Source organism: Tuber melanosporum (assembly GCF_000151645.1).
Source record: "Tuber melanosporum whole genome shotgun sequence assembly, scaffold_163, strain Mel28".
NCBI classification, from domain to species: Eukaryota; Fungi; Ascomycota; class Pezizomycetes; order Pezizales; family Tuberaceae; genus Tuber; species Tuber melanosporum.
The window spans coordinates 182,817-200,786 of record NW_003298823.1 but is presented as its reverse complement, the minus strand read 5'-3'; the positions used below and the strand labels follow the sequence as shown (position 1 = coordinate 200,786).

The 17,970-nt window shown below is 40.4% G+C and overlaps 1 protein-coding gene; it reads right to left on the bottom strand.

Annotated features, from left to right (window-relative positions):
* Nucleotides 1-226: 226 nt before the first annotated feature.
* Nucleotides 227-1,070, bottom strand: GSTUM_00003235001 (uncharacterized protein). XM_002836867.2 has 2 exons: nucleotides 899-1,070; nucleotides 227-825 (listed from the first exon to the last, which is right to left on the bottom strand). Exons 1-2 carry the CDS (start codon nucleotides 1,006-1,008, stop codon nucleotides 339-341), a joined length of 597 nt encoding a protein of 198 aa, XP_002836913.1. The 5' UTR covers nucleotides 1,009-1,070; the 3' UTR covers nucleotides 227-338.
* Nucleotides 1,071-17,970: the final 16,900 nt, after the last annotated feature.

The following is a 17,970-nucleotide window of genomic DNA, read 5'->3' as shown; positions in this document are numbered from 1 at the left end:
GGTAGAAAGAGGGAAGGAGAGTGGAAAGTGTTCTCTTGGGTCTGGATCTGGGGAGGTAAAGGGGAGTAAAGGAGAAATCACGGTGGTGCTAGTGGAGTTATAGTTTTCTCCTCCCCTTTGCCCCTACGTTAGGAGGTATACCTTTCATTTGGCGGTCATTCCCTCTCACTCGCCCGGCTTCGCATTTCGCATTTCGCATTTCGCATTTCTGGATAGATAGTGGTGCTGGGTTTCACCAGTGTTTTACGCAACAATCAATATCACGATATCCGCAACTACCGGCGCACCCCATAATCCACCCCCTCCTACAAGTTCTTTCCTCCCTAAACTAACGTGATCTAATCACACCTCCCATCTGCCCATCCGGTTCTCCAGCGTTCCTCATACCTCCGACAATCAAACTCACTCTTCCCCAGCTTCCTGTTAACCTCATTATGCGCCCCGCACATCCATTGTTCCAAGCTCGCCCTCCCGCCGAGGTGTCCCTCCTCTCGGCCAGGCACAAGCTTATTCTCCGGGCGCTCGATCCAGCGCTGGAAATCTTCGGCGCACACCCAGCACGGATATACCCGCGAAAATATGTTCATGAAGGTCTTCATCTCGTCCTGTTTTTCCCGGGGCGCAGTGGTAGGGTAGGTTGCCGCGATAGTGTGTAGGAGGGTCCACGTTGAGCGGCCGAGAGTTTCGACGTCCGGGGGGCAGTCCGGCGGAAGGGAGGTTGCAGTTGCAGTTGCGGTTGTTGACGAGGGTTCTTTGGATTGAGGCGGAGTGATTTTCTTCCTAGTCATTGCGGCCCAGTCGCGGAAGCTAGTGCATGAGCGGCAGCTAGGTTCCAATTGTCAATATTATGCACCGCAATTTATATGCGATGAGTTAAGCGTAAGCGGGAGGAACTCACGGTTTACCGTCTTTGTCCAACACCACTCCCTTCGGAATCGCCTTCTTCTTCTTGCCCCCGTCAGTCCTACTCTTCGACTCGTCAACCTGGACCGGTAGTATCTCCGCCATTTTCAAGAAGGAGATATCGTGAAATGAGACAAACGGAAAGAAAAGAAGGAAGGAAAAGCTTGCGTGGGGTGTTTGTTGTCCCCATGTCTCTTCGGCAACAGCATCCCTATATCCCCGGAATGTGATAGGGTTTAGTAATATAAACGCCGGGTAACCTAGGTTTTGATCTTCAACTCTTGGAAAGCATTGGGGCTCACAACGGCGGAATCCCAAATAATTGGCACAGTTTGTGTTGAAAGGAAATGAAGGGGCTTAATAACCATGCCAAAGTTCAGGCCGATTATTTCCTTGACTGGTGCGACAGTGGAAAATGTTATGCCGACTATAGGGGTCCGAGACATGCTGAATAATACGATGAGGGGGCACGTGATATCAGATTTCCAGAAACAACGTAGGTGAAAGATTCTCGAGTTCAAGTATCCATACCGGCAAAGAAAAAAGGCCAAAAACTTAAAGGCAAAGAAGTCCAAGTATATACGCTGACCACTTAGACCCTACAAGCCCTCGTCTCATATACCTACAGCTCACGAAGCTCACAACGCCGAACAAGAATCTAAAAGTAAAAAGAAAGAGAAAGTTGTTGGAGTGGATGTAGCAGACAGAGTGTATGGTTGAGAGAAAGAGAGTTAAGATGATATTGCCATGAGGTTTGTAGATAAATCGTCGGAGGTTCACGCCCAATAGGACATGTCCAGCAGGAATTGTACAGAATCTGAATATGAAAAAAGAAAACAAGAAACTCTAAGACCATTAAATTTTCTACTCTCCAAATTCAAAGTATCCGGAATAGGCACCAATCATAGCCCTTCAATCAAATCCATGTAGAAATCATCTTGTTACATACAAGCTATTTTTCTTGTGAAACAGCTCTTAATATACATAACAGCAATGAAAGAAAAATGCCAGTAAATGTAATGAAACAAAGAGGTAAGCTTATGCTATAATATCAATATTGTTGAGAAACAACTAGGAAATAATTAAAATAGGAATGGAAATAATAAAACTAACATGTAGGTTGCTATTATCAAATACTGAATGCTCCACAATCCACTACTAGTCAAGAAGAATAAAGGTATAAGAGTAAGGAAGCAGATGTTATATGTACTTGGGTGTAAGAGTATTTTGTGTTCAGTTAAACAAGTATTCTCTTGCTTATTAACAGTCCCCTATTTATTCCCCAAGTAAGTAGACAATATCATATCACACTCCTACATTGTGCCAGTTCTACCCCAAAAACTGAATACAAATGCAAAAATCATGCAGCTTAAAGGAATACATGAATGAAATCTACAAGGAATCCAACATTGTAAACCCACACAAGATGAGCACATGAAGGTAATTACCCTCTGTGATGAGGCTGGGTAGAATTGGACCCAAATAGGTCAACGCTTGAATATAAATTGACAAACCTGCTATTGTGTAAGCATATTCTTCGATTATCATCATAGCATAGGAATTAATATATTTGTTACCAGATCTACAAACGAGTAAAATAAAGTTGCACCTTATCAAATGCACATCATATCAGCCACCTGCCCATATTCAATGATACTGAAAGGAAGTATTTGGAAGCTTATGAAACATGTGATATAACCGGTACGGGTACTCAGTTATATGTTTTGTTTTAAGTATCGTTTGATACTTGGTTTTGTTTTATGTTTTGTTTTAAGTATCGCTTTGATACTTGGTTTGTTTTAAGTATCGTTTGATACTTGGTTTTGTTTTATGTTTTGTTTTAAGTATCGGTTTGATACTTGGTTTGTTTTAAGTATCGTTTGATACTTGGTTTGTTTTAAGTATCGTTTGATACTTGGTTTTGTTTTATGTTTTGTTTTAAGTATCGTTTTGATACTTAAGGAGTTTTACCAAAGTGTATCGATTGATACCTTTGATTAGTTTCGTTCATGCTGGACATGAACAGATTTGTGTATTTAAAGACCGCCTGTTTCTATGATAGAAAAGGCAGACTTCGACAGACAGTATTTCAATATACTTGGTTGAATGGTTACTTCTTTGTTTCTCAGTACACCCTCGGAGCCTCCTTTAGTTCTCAGCTCTCACCTCCTCTCTGGAAGAGCAGGCCACCTGCCAACTATCGTATCCTTTACCGATAACGTGATTAGCACCTTGCAAACACGTTACATGTGATGCCAAAACATAACAGCTTAGTTCGGATGAGGTATGCCCTGAGATAGACTACATATACAGTCTATGCACTGTAAGGAGTGTGATGGAATCTCTAGGATATCACCGCCAAGTACCATGATGAAAGTTTGAAATTCATCCAGCCAACTGTTCTTTATGCATGGTATAGTACTGCAAATGCTTGGACTGGAGCTATCAAGACTGGCTCTGTATTCTCTGAATGGATGAGTCTATTTTTTCTATGGCTGGATTTGGAAATCGTCCATGGGTTACAAGGATAGCAAGTGAGAAGTTCTATGAGAATTGTATTAACCAGATCTTTTAGTCTAATCATCAATTAAAAATTGTTTAGGCTAGATTTTGTAAAACTATAAGGTCTAAACTTGTATTCATTTCAAGTAAGGCCAAGGTAGACTCTACTGAATATGTTAAGCAAGTCATGTACCTACAGCTTATATCCTTTTGGTATTACTATTGTGAGATATATAAGTGGACTACTGTTGTGGAAGATGGCATACTCGGGCAAAAGAGTTTCATGACATACTACAGAAATCTTAATAAAGTTGAGACTACACAGTCGCCAGCTCAATTACCAGATTTGAATTACATTAAAGCTCTATAGTTGGATCTTGAAAATGAGCTAGGATGTAATGTATTCGCAAGGTGCTAATTACATTTCAGATAAATGTACGATAATTTAACTGGTGTCCTGCTCTACCAAAGAGGAGGCTAGAGCTGTAACTAATGGAGGTTTTGAAAATGTTCTGAGAAAACAAAGAGTAACCGTTCAACTAAGTATATTGAAATACTGTCTGTCTAAGTCTGCCTTTTCCATTGTAGAATTAGGCAGTCTTTAAATACACAAATCTGTTCATGTTTAATATGAACGAAATTCCTCAAGGTTATCAAACAATACACTTTGATAAAATAACATAAGTATCAAAACGATACTTAAAATAAAACATAAAACAAAGTATCATATGATACTTTAAACAAACCAAGTATCAAAGCGATACTTAAAACGAAACATAATACAAAACCAATAACCAAGTACCTGTACCGGTTACATGGAAGAAACTTGAGGAAGAATCAGCAATATACCCATACTAGAAGCTACTCTTAATACAGTTTAGAATGCCATCTCAGATGAGAGGCTTGAGGCACTTATCAGAAGCATGTCACAGCACCCATAAGCTATTATCAAGGCAGAAGAAAGGCCAACTCGACATGGATATTTGTAATTTAATTTATGCATCTAGACTTCTTTTCTTTACCTATTGTACTTATAAGATATTACTCGCAGGTCTTCCATTTCAGAAGTAAATCCCACTATTTGCTGACACTAAAAAATTCTCACTTACTCTTACTCAAATTTCCTAAACTGGTTTACTCTACATATAAATGTCACATCTTCTTTTAGAAGCAAACTCGATTTTTATCAAACCTCTGGTACAGCCACTAGTCATAAGTGTTTGTAATTTGAGACCTGTTTAATTGGTGATAGGATCATAGTATGGTGGGGTTGCACCCAGTAATCGTGCATATAAACAAGTGAACAATCAACCATAGTGATCAACTAACTGATCATCCACAATATCTTATAATAAATTGTATAATAGAAATAGAAATATTACTAGCTAGTACTTTGTATATCCTCCCCTTACCTCCAAAACTGCAGTTACCTCATCTGATATTAATTTCCTCAACTTCTTAAAAAAACCCTCAGGAATTATCTCACAAACCAGTAGTAATACATGTACAAGGCTTCTCTAACAGTTTCTTTTCCTCCTGGGATATCTCCAATTCTTAGATACTGTTGGTGTAATCGCTTTTTAAGCTCAACTTATACATGCTCAATAGGATTCAAGTCAGGAGAAGATGGGAAGTGCTCCTTAATTTAAATACAATTTCTCTCAAGCTAATCCATGATACCATATACCTAATGAACAGGAGTATTATCCTGCTAAAAAAGAATATCTTCAAGTTATATATCCAAGAAAACCATTTCATGAATAACAGAAAAAAGAAGTTTTCTTAAAAGTTTAATATACCTAGTCTTATTGATATTTTGAGTAATAGGAACTAAAGAATCTTTACTCTTACCCCAAAAGTACCCCCAAACCATTAGTAAAATTCTCTTATCCTTCCTTTTTGAATAAATACACTCAACCAGCCACTCTCTTCAGGCTCTCCGAAAACCTGTTGTTGTCTTGGATTCTTGAATTTCTCTATGCTACATTTATTACTTCAAATAACTTTTTTAAAATCCTCAGTAGTCCAATCCTTATGAGCAGTTGCCCATTTCCATCTCTTAACAACATGCTCAGGTTTGAGTTTGGGTCTTGATTTGGCTAGCTATTATTTGATATTGGTTTCTCTGAGTACTCTATTTACCATTGCAAGTTAGTTAGCTGAAATAATGTTCTATCACTCAGCCTGGAGGTAGTCATAGTAGTACAGGCACTTAGTAGAGTACGAAACTTTGAGGGTTTTTTCGTTACCTGTAGAAAGTGATATGGCAGACACGAATTTATCCCACAAGTCCAATCTGGTGATTTTTCAATTTGGCTTGACTGCTTAAATGACTGAACAATACTGTTACTGAGTAAGGAGACAAGGACAAGCAGGATGAGGAATATTATTAAGAGATTGCGATTCACATACTCGAGCAAGAATGCTTTTAATTGTTGCTCAGGACTGGCTGTAATGTTTCTAAGTTCCTGTTAATAGATAGAGACAAGCAATAATATCTTTCCTTGATATATCTGTTCTTCTCTTCGTTGATAATTCTTGGATTCTTTGCTTTATATTAACAACACTCACTTAGTTAATAACTATTATTATATTATATAGAGGTATTGCCCTTAGGCTTATAACAAATATATTGTATAAGGTGCATAATGATATTTTATTCGTTAAAGTAATAAGTAAGGAAATTACTTTGAACATAGCATAAAGAGTCTATTCTCCTCAGTCGTATCGGCCTCCTAATATAGTGCTCTACTTACCAACTCTAACACTGATGACTCATAATGATGAGCCTCGTGAAAAGCCTCGTAGTAAGTCATATGACTCGAGTGAGTGATATGCATGAATCCCAGGACTCATAATTGAGTTATGTGAGAAACATAACAACTCATAATATAATCAAGTCATATGACTTGAGTGAGTTGTATGTGTGAAATCTATGACTCATAAGAGAGTCATGTGTAAAACATGACAAATTATAACATAAATACATCATATGACTTAAGTGAGTCATATGCGTAAAATCTCATGACTCATAATGAAGTCATATATGAAATCCTGTCACATGCATGACAGAAATCAAACGAGGTTCCCAGACAACTTTGGGAAACTATTAGGCCCCCCCGGGAGACAACCTGATAGATTTCAGAGTTGTCTAGGCCGATGGAGATTCATTTTTATAGACGGAGATTGTCTAGGAAGGCTCGGACTTCACTCGTTTTATTTATGACTACTAAGAGCGAAGTAAAGTAAAGTAAAGTAAAATCGTAAGAACAATATTATATTGTTAAGGTCTCTTCTCCGTTGCTTGATGATGTCTAAAGCTTGGGAGGTACTTCGATATTTATATTCCGCGTCTGTGTATTCGCGGACTACATCTAACTAATATACAACCATGTACCTTTTTCCAATATAACTCGCAACGTCGGGTTTTCTTCCAAGGTGCGAACACCTGGAGACCCTGAAAATCATTACACCCTCTTTGATAATTATAATATGGCTATTTGGAAGTCATGCTGTTTCCAATAGTAATTATCCGATGGTGAGAGTCTTTTTAGACAAATGGCCCAATTCTCAAGTCGAACTATGTTGGCTCCAATCGTCTCCCTTGTCGACAAAATGATCAGTTTCATCTGCGGGTTGCATCTGCGAAGATAGTTGTTATTACCGACTTTCTAGGTCATCTAACTTCAACTCTTCATAACTCCATACCCAACCGATAGATCTTTTCCGCAGGACTTCCTACTTGCCTGCAGGAAGCCTTTCCATAGGATTGGTAGATAATCCCTCGGTCGGTAACCCTTGGTTGCCGTGGGTAATAGGATTCTGGTTACTGTTACCGGTTTGGGAGTCACCCCTTTGGTTGCAGTATGTACCGGAACCTAGTTGTAACACTCCTCGAACTTTATTGGGTTTGATGGTAGTATTCTCAGGAGTTCCAGACTCTTCTGGTTATCGTAAGGTAGATGTGAATGTATTGGTCTTTCATTAAGATCCTTTACTATTCATCATCATCTCTTTGCGCGAAAACGTCCTGTTACTTACGGCCTATGCCGAAGATATCTCGTACTTGAAGCCTAGTAACTTTCTGGGTAGTTGACGGATTCACTCCGTTATACTTCCCAGACCTAGCCGAACGTCCCCTCCTATATATCCTGCGAACAGGATCTGGTCGGACGGACGGCGGCGACGTATACGGTGTTATTTTAACACCTTTCATTCTGTGGTATAATACTCACAGGACGCAACTTAGATCGATATGTATGATGACGCGCGGGCCCCGTAAAGGGGCCGGAGGGGGGTGTTGGAGACCTGAGATTTCGATTTCGGGAGAGGTTACCCTACCTAGGGTGGTTCCTAGGTATCGGATCTCGGTATTCCTAACAGAAACCATTACTATAGACTTTATTACTAACTTACTCCAATCAGATGGATATGATAGCATTTTGGTTGTGGTAGGCTGCCTGACCAAAATGAGCTATTTTGTCCCAGTCTAAAAAGATATAACAATCAAGGTCTTTATCAGAACATTCCTCCAGAAGATTTTCCAATTATATGGACTTCCAAAGAATAGAATTACAGATCGAGGATCACTATTCACATCAGGACTATAAAAAAAAAAGAACAAGAGAAATGGGAATACAGAACTGACTGAGTTCTGCATTTTACCCACAGATTAACAGACAAACACAAAGGATAAATGCAATACTTGAACAATTCCTGGGACTTTATCTTAGCAATGAACAAGATAATTGGCATGAACTATTACCAGTAGCTGAGTTCATATACAATATCAGAAAACAAGAAACAATAGTTACAATATTATTCTTTGCAAACTACAGACAACAACCTGACAAGCAGACTACAAATCAAACAACTAGTGGAATGATTTTAGATAAGACGAAAATCAAACAATGATACCATACATTAAGATATAAAGTAAATTATGCACAATAAAGGCAATAAGAATAATACAACAAATACTAAAGACCTGATCTGAACCTGCAATCTGAAGATATGGTGTGATTACTACTACGCAATATCAAGACCATGAGATTATCCAAGAAATTAGATCACTGGAAAATCGGACCTTTTCAGATACTGGAAAGAGTAGGAGACTAGGCTTACAAACTTAATCTCTCTCCCTTAACGCGAATTCATAACAAATTTCATATCTCATTCCTCGAAAGATATAATAACAAGTTTTCCTCACAATCAATACAGTCTCCTCTACTACTAGAAATAGACCTTGAATCAGAATACAAACTCAATGAAATAATTGGCTCCCACTTATACTCTTATAACCTTCAATACCAAGCTAAGCAGACCAGTTATTCACTTGAGTATGATAAAACTTGGTACTTTGCTACCAACTTTATTAATATACATGATGCCCTCATATTCTTCCTCCAACAATACTAAGGCAAGCCTGACCTGGGTAATGATCACATTCAATTAAAAGGTTAACAAGCACCTAGACATGCCTCCTATGCATAATGCTGACGAGCTCAGAATATTCATTCATTAGGCCCTCTGATGAGAAACATAAGGAATGGGAGGAAGATGTAAAGTACAATGTCCTAAGCTGGATAGTGTGTGACCATAATAGAGGTCATATCTACTTAGAAGACAAGAAAGATATGCGATAGTTGCTAAGAGAACACAAAATATTTGGTCCATGTCTGGATTATGCCTAGAAGCCATAGAAGATGTACATCAAGGATACATGCAGGATGTACAAGATAGCAAAGATCAATACAGTATACTTCTGGTAGAAGGACAGTACCTAGAAAGAGCTGGAGAAGAAGGACACCTGTAAAAGATGTACGGCTATAAGAACATGGCCCAAGGAGGAGGAGGCTGAAAACTCCTCCAAGGAGAGGGAATCAGTGGTCGAAATCCTGTATGGGCAAATTGCAGTACTGTGGGAATAGCTTGGCAATACTGAAGCCACAATTTCAGCATATGAGAAAATGACATTGGAGTTGGGATGAATGATCGACACCCAATGTAAAAGGATCAATACCATGAACCTCATCTTGAAAATGGTAAGAATCTTAGCATACGAGGCGGAAGCAAAGTTCAGCCAGCTTCAGAGGTCCATGTATGGAGTTGGACAAGAAATGCTGAAGCTAGGAGAAAGAGATTGATAGGATTCAGGCTTGAGGAGGAAGGAGCTAATGTCACACATGGGACAGGATTTCACACATGACTTGATTATGAGTCATAAAGTTTTACGCTTATGACTCAATCGAGTCACATGATGTATTTATATTATAATTTATTATCTTTCACACATGACTCAATTATGAGTCATGGGTTTCTTGCATATAACATACTTGGGTTATGTGACCTGTTTCTGCTACTATTTGTTATATTTCGTACATGACTCAATTATGAGTCATAGGTTTTATACTTTATTCACACGTTCTAAATAATTTCCTTGTCCTTATTTTCACTTCCTCTCAGAACATGAAGGTCTACATTCATCAAATCAAAGCCCCTAATTTCTATCTCACAATATCCTTCAAGCCTTTAACCTCAAGCACCTTCTTTGGGCCTTATTATTATTCCTCCTTCTATATTTGTTGGGAGTCCTTGCTTTCTTTTACCTATCTTTAATCTTGTTTGGTTAAGTCATCTTCTTACAGTCATAATGGTTAAGCAAGCCTCCGCACCCTCCATCATGTCTACTCTGCATTCATCATTGATTCTGTCTTATACTATCAAGAAGAACCTGTCCCTACAGGTCAGTATCTCTCACCTTCAGCCCCACATCTCTTTCTTTTGTTGACAATTTCATCATACTGAGAAGAAAGCATCTGCTCAGTCAGCTGCCCTTATCTCTCAACAGAAGCACATTCACAGTTCGGTTACTTTACTAGCCACTGCTGATGCTTCTACGGTTATCCCCTCTTTACCTGTCCCATCTATTACTTCAGTTACTATGGTGGTCTAAGTTAGAGATAATGGGCTAGACTATAAGAGATTTTTAGGGCTAGCAGAGGAGTGCCCTTATGGAAATGTTGCACCAGCAGTTCTCCCACTCTGCCCTGCAGCTGTGATTGTGGGTATTAATATGGGTTGTCCATTTCCTAGTTTGCCGGAACCACTGGAGGTGCCTACCCCTAGTGCAGGTAGGATTGATTCCCCTATAGTGGTGCCAGCTGCAGTGATATCACCACCTTCAGAGGGCCAGTGCCTGAGTCCATTGTGGCTGAGCCTATGGCTAGTCAGGGTGATGCCTCTGGTGGTGTTTCTCCAACAGTAGTGAGTGGTGACATGGGTGGCCTGTCCAATCCTGTTTCTAGACCTGTACTCGGGAGTGAGAGGAGGAAGAGAAACAAGAAGTACCTGGTAAATCATGATCAATCCTCGCCCTTGCCACTTGTTCCCAGCTCTAATGAGTTATCACCTTCACTGGTATACATTAGGTCGTGCCTGGCTGCTAGAAGTAGGGACTCTTTACTCAGTTCAATTCTGATTATAACTTGACCTATACGCCATCTGCCCCCAGCCCCTCTCCACCTACCGACTCACAAGAAGTAATTCTGGAATCCTTCTTTCTCCCACCAACCAAGAATAACTTGACCTCCCCCATGGTAGAGGCCAGTAACTGGTCTACCTCACCCTCTGTATCCTACTAGGCATTTAACAAAATGGTAGCCTGAGAATACTCTAGGTGAACTGCGAGCCCCTTAACCTTCTCCTTTTGATCTGACTTATCCTTTAGAGAAGAAGCCTTGCACAATACTGGAAAGTTCAAACTGGATAACCCTATTCATGAGGACTATGCCCTTCAGACCAATAGAACGCTATACTGTGCCTGCTTCTCATCTCCTCATAAACAATCCATCTCAGATCTCTCACTCAAGCCTTATTATCTGTAGACCATCAAGGTTGAAGAAGAATGTAAGAAGTGGATTGTTCCCATCAAAGAGTTCTCTGTTATATTAGATGAACACAGAAGGTACTTGGACATACCTATTGTAGTCTCCTCTACTATTGAAGAAACTCTCACCTCCTCCCTTATAATACTGACTATGCAAGACATTGTACTCTCAGCAGATAGTATTATTATTCCAGATACCTCCATGGCTTTGGATAATGGACGAAATTCGGAAGTGATTGGACTGGAAGACAGCATTTATGCTCTCAGCTCTCAAGGCACTACTACCTCTACCTCTTCTCCACTAGATACATCCTCCATCCCCCTCATGTTGACGAGCAAATGGCTCGAAGGAACCCTTAAGCTCACCAGTAGCACGACTACGCTTATAGAAGTACAGCTACTAATGACCCAGCCAGAGGATGCTGACATTGTCATTGCCAGAGCTGACCAGTGTTTGGCAAAGGTAGATGAGCCTATTGTGGCCAGTAGGTGCCCTACTCTCATTCTAGGCTCTCGCAGTATTATTGGGCCCATATTAGAAGGACTTGAAGATATTTGATCTGGGAATACCCAAACTCCTCTTGTGGCCTACTCCTAGTGTGGACAGCATGGTACAGGATAATACAGTTGAGGATATCTAGATATAGATGCAGAAGAAGCCCATCTGGACTGTACCTGTCACCTGAGTCAGAAATCGGTTCTACTATCTAGAGAGGGTGGTCAGAATATTGATAGATATCATTAGTAGGCAGGAGGTAGAAATTGACTCCTTGAAAGCTAGATTGACCTCCTGTTATTGTTTCTCCTCCATGATCTATGGGTCCAAGAACACCACCTCTATTCTATACCTTGCTCCTCATCTGAGGGGTCCCCAGAAGTCTCTTCCATGGGCCAGGATGCTACCCCAGCAACCTCTGCAGCTAAAGTCTCCTTTATAGAGGGTGTTAAAAAATGGGGACTTGTGCTAAACCCCACCATCCCACTAAAGGGCATAGCAATACTCTCCTAACTTGTGTGAGCAGACTCATCCCACAGCACAAGCAGTACTAGCTCTTCCAGCAGTAGAGCAGATATTCTGAAGGTAGGTGGGAATACAGAGGGAAAGAAAGTAAGGTAGGAAGAACAAGAAGAGGAAGAGAAGTTGAGAGAAGAAAAGAAAAAGGAAAAGAGGGGTAGGTATTTGAGGGGCATCACCAGAAGGAGGAGAATTATAGGGCTAAGGCTGACTAAGAGACAACGGTGATCCTAGCTAAGAATCAGGAAAAGGCTACTGACAGATAGGCTCTGGCCTCTGCTATCACCGGTACAGTATCTGTAGTATCGGCTTTTCTCTCAAGGCTAGCAGTCACTGCTGCTGGAGTTTAAAATATAGTCTCTCTCAGTAGGACTGTCCATGATACTACTGCTTACTACTTGAACTCAGAGAACTCAATATCCGCTCCACTATTATTCCTACCAACTACCGACACCCATGGAAGGCACTTTACCATGCAGTACATCAGCTACAAAGAACTATCAAATCCCACATCAAAACATGCTGTCCAACTCAGGAAAGATCTGAGGTTCATTACTCTATGTCTGTGCTGGACATATCTGGAATGAGATTGGGTGCCTCTTCCACACTCTGGCTGCATACTCCACTACCCCGCTTGGTGACTAACTTGACAAGGTCAGATTAACTCTAATAAAGGAACTTTTACTCCTGGAATTTGTCTTCTAGGGAGATGTAGACAAGGTTTAGACCATAGTTACAGGTGTTCCCCTTACTGATACAAGGCATAAATCTGTGTAGAGTGTTATCTAGTTGATTGGAGAAAAGGTCACAGACAGCTTACATACTGACTTGGAGCAAGGCAATCCTGGCATTGTCACTGTGTCCTGCCCTGACATCATGGGGTGTATCCATTCCATGAGGTAAGCCATTGCTGTTTCTTGTAGCATTCGCTTTGTAGTGGAAAAGAATAATGCAGTTAAGTCTGCACTGAAAACAGTAAAAGTCTTCCTTAATAGAGGAGCCTGGAACATTGGGGTATTTTCTGAGCATTACCCAGCTAAGATTTATGGTAAGTATGTACAGGTAGGCTACTTTCAAGCTACCTGTTTCCCCGCCCCCCCCCCCTCAGAATCAATTTTTTTTTGAAAAGCCACCTTTCTCGGGATCACATCTGCAAGTTTCTTAACTGTTCCGCCACATAGGTGAAGTCTGCAGTAACACTCATAGATAGTATGAGCCATGTGCTATAGTCAATCATTTTGCCAGATATGAACAGTATTTAGTCCTTAAGGCTGAGACAAAATCTTCCACCTCCTCATCTCTGGTAACAATGACAGCAGCAACTACAACCTCGATTGCTCTCACTGTACTGACCCCAAGAAAGAACTATTATGGAAGAAAAGAATAACCTAGCAACAGAGCCATAGACAATCGCCAACACCTAGATGTGGTGGTTGAAACTTGAGGCAACAAGGAAGAAAAGGCCACCACATGAAAGAAGTCAGAAAAGGACAAGGGTAAGGAACCTACACATTCCTCCACCTCCTCTTCTCCCACCCATGAGTTTTTAAAAACTACAGTACTCGTATCCACTCCCCACCCTACAGAATAAGGTCAGAGGAGATAACATCTGGGAAATGACAAATGAGGAAGGGAACCTCCTTGGCACTAGCCTGTTGAGCAGGTGTGAATCCTATAAAGCTTCTTTTTAATGTATATTATAGCAATAGCATTAAATATAGGAAGAAGTAGTAGGAATCAGGTGTTAGTATTTGATTTGTTTTTTTTGTTGAGTTAGTTTTTAGGTTAGAGCCCTCCATTGATTCAGGAGGACAGTATATACCATTAGAGGTAGATGGTTGGGATTTGTTTTCCTTCATTGTTGGATCAGGAGTTGAAATATATATACACTTACATGTTTGCAGGATGTCTAACGTTGTTGGACATAGGTATGCATGTGCAAGAATTGAGTTTTGGGAGAAGGATAACAAGAGGATGATCGCAGGAGTATATATCCCACCTATACACACTAAGGTTGACTCTAGATTAGGATTGAAAGATGTTAGAGAACTGGATACCGCATTTGGTAACTTCAGTGCAAGACATCAAGACTGGAACTCCTGAGCAGAGAAAGCCAGACAGGAGTACTGCAGAAGATAGCTGAAGGAGTGGTTTATATTCCACTGCCTGAACATGATGCTCACCAACCATCTGACATTCCTAAATATATCCATAATTGACCTGCCTATACTAGCAGCCATACTTGCAGCACAAATACTTTAAAGTTGTTAGTTGTGAGTATGTAGCCCAAACTGTCTGGCTCCATGTGGACCTACTTGATAATCTGATGAGAAAGAGGCCCACTTAGAAGAAGGCAGTATGGGAAAAGGTTGGGAAGAAGCTGAATACCCTACAAGAAGTAGGTGATGAGTAGTTGTATGGTAGAGTGAGAAAGGTAGTGGACATGCTTCCACAAACTTCCAGTGGCAGAAATCAGGACGAATAGTGGATACCAGAGTTGGAAAAAATGTGGCTGGATGTGGCTTGGCTAAAAAGTATTCTAAATACATGGCAGATCAAACAGAGGACTATAGGCTTACCAAATTTGTGTACTAAGTGTGTTCGTTAATGGCCAAGTTTGACCATATTAGAACTAACCTAGCTGACAGCAAGGACTCTGACGTATTTCGTTTAGTACGGAAGTTGAATACCAGCTATATGCTGCCTTCAATATGATAATCTGATAGATCTGCAGCCATCACGCAAGCCACCATACAAGACCTGATTGCCCTGCAGCTCAATCCAGGCAATCCTGTCCCATGTCCAGAAATTTCAGTTGACAGGAATAGTACTCAGGAGATGGAAATGGTACTTGCTAGGTCTCCTTCCAACATGGGACCTGGTGAGGATAATATAAAGTATCTCTTCCTACTGTTTTAGAAAAGAAAGAATACGACAATAGTATGATACCTCATTGATTACAGATTGCGGCACAACATCCCAGATTGGCATAGAATTGAGGTATTATTAATACCGAAAATCTACAACCCGAGGTACAATATTATCAAATCCTGGTATATGATACATCTGCTCCTGACCACAGCTAGGATGGTAGAGAGGATAGCACTGCTTCTGTTAGTGGCTTATTTAGATCTTGGCGAGACGCAGTTTGGTTCATACTAGTGACATAGAGTCCATAATACTATAGTAGTCATCCAGGAATTCCTCTATCACAACAAGAGATACAAACGCATCATCTTATCAATGGACGTTGAAGGAGAGTTCGACAATGTCAACACCAAGCTCCTATCTGACCTTTTAGTAGCTCGAGGTAGCACCTCTAATTTATGTTATTGTATCCGGTAGTGGACTGGATACTGCTCTCTGTTGTTCCGATTTAATAGATATGTCTCCCAAGTTTACTATAGCAATAGAGGGGTCCCCCAAGTATCTCCACTCGCCCCTTTCTTGTTTGGTACATTGGTGGCAGATATATTTCCACCACAGATGCAGGACTCTCCTAGTGTGAGACATGTGGTGGCATCCTATATAGATGATAGAGTCATTATAGTAGTGGCTGATTCTTATGATACTGCCTGATATTATACTAGGAAGATGTTATAGGATTGCAAAGGTATAATATGAGAAAAAAGTATAGGGTTTAGTGGGTTACAAACACAGTAGATTAGGTTTGAGGATAGGGCATAGGAAGGAATAGAGTTGTTAGAGGAAATAGTATTGCCATCTGGGGACCTATGGGTTCTTGGGTATAGGTTCAATGTATGTCTTAATCATTTTTCCATTGTACGTTATTTGGTAGACAGGGGGTTGGGTGTAAGGAGGAGGATTACGGCTCTGGAAAGAAGGTCTGGTAATATAGAAGGGTTGGGAGCATAAGAGACTCACCAATTGGTACAAGCAGCCAACCTTCTGACCATCTATTATGGACTTGAGTTTGTAACTGAATATTTGTCGTATGTGAAGCAAATTCAGATCCAGGTCATCAACTGCCTCTGTTTGGTATTCTGGACCCCGATGAAGCTGGTTAATAGTATCCAACTAGCAGAGTATAGTGTCATACCTCTTATCATTCGAGGAAGATACCTATAATATAAATGCTATAGCTGGTTTATCAATTACCGATACTATGAGGATCACTCCTAGTTTGGACAGATTCAGCTTGACTGAAAGAATGAAGACATGGTAGCCTACTGGCAGACCTCAGATAAAAAACTCTTCTACTATCCGACAATTACAATAGAAAAGGGAATACAGGTAATGGCCCTCAGACACGCTAGATATTATGAGAAGCTTTCTCAAAGTTGAAATATAGTGGCCTATAGTGATAGGTCTAAGATATCTCAAAGTGCTGGTACAGCTTGTATGATAACTGAGAAAGGGGCCTTGACATGTACTGGTGGGTACTCAGAGCCCTTGTCCTGAAGCATGGTTGAATGCGAACCGTTTGCTGAGGTCTATACTCTTTAGGTTGTTGAAGAAATGTCAAAAGAACGTCCATTATACATGTTTCTAGACTGTATCCTCCCACTCTACTCCTAATTGAGAACATATTACTGAAAGGAAACTCAGCTAAGATGTGGGAGGTTAGAGTATGGCTGTTAAAAGCTACTATAATGGGGGTAAGATGGATCCCAAGATTGCAACCATACCGAAATAAATTCTTCTGCAAAAGTGAACAAATATAATCAATATCAAAGTCTCAACAGTAGAGTTTGAAGAAACAAAATAGTAAAACTTAATATCCTTAAGCCACAGCTTTGCTCAATTAAGTTCTGATTTCATGAGATAGTTGATTGCCAGAGTCAAGGAAAACTTACATATACCTAAGTAGATGTCATATACTGCCAGTTGCTTCACATCACTACTGTATATTCATGAGTACCCAACTTCCTTGTGCTGTTGAGCCAACCTCTATCGATCAGACCAAAGATCCTCAGTAGTGAATTAGACTACTCTGTAGTTTGCTAACATCTACGCGACAGAAGTATTATAGCCGCTGCATCTACAATGCAACTGCAGGAGTAAAAACTCTACTTATCACGAACATGTTATTGGCAAGCTGACATGCTTGAGCAGATGCAATACCCACTATGGAACTCTCTACCCATATACACTTAGTCTTCTACAAGCATCTACAGCCCCAGAACATCTATTCGGTTCTACTCTATTCCATATCATTCTACATGATGACCACTTAGCTTCTCCAATTAACTCCTTCAGAGGTTGACTATGAATAGGTACTACTCACAGTCAACTCTCCTCAAAGCAGGTCTTATTGTGACCTCATACTAGTGTCTCAGAGTTCTTAATAATTCTCTAATACAATTACACTTTCAGGATAACGGACTTTGGTTGCCTTACCCATCGGCTCCCAGTTACTTCACATACTACTTCTGACTTCAAAGTGGTATTACTCTGTCAGTTCTGGTCTGTTTTGCACAAAACCACCTGGAGACCATTCTCCAGGTTTACCTCTACTCCATCATATATCGTGCAGATAGCTTCTAGTTGGACGGACAGTGTGAGCATATAAGATGTCACAGAAGTGTCTCCACCTGTAGACTTTTATTAGGCTTACAGCAACTCTCCAGGCTGGAGCACATGATGCTAGGAACTTATAATGGGACTGGAGGGGGGGTATTAGCCACTACACGTCCAAGTT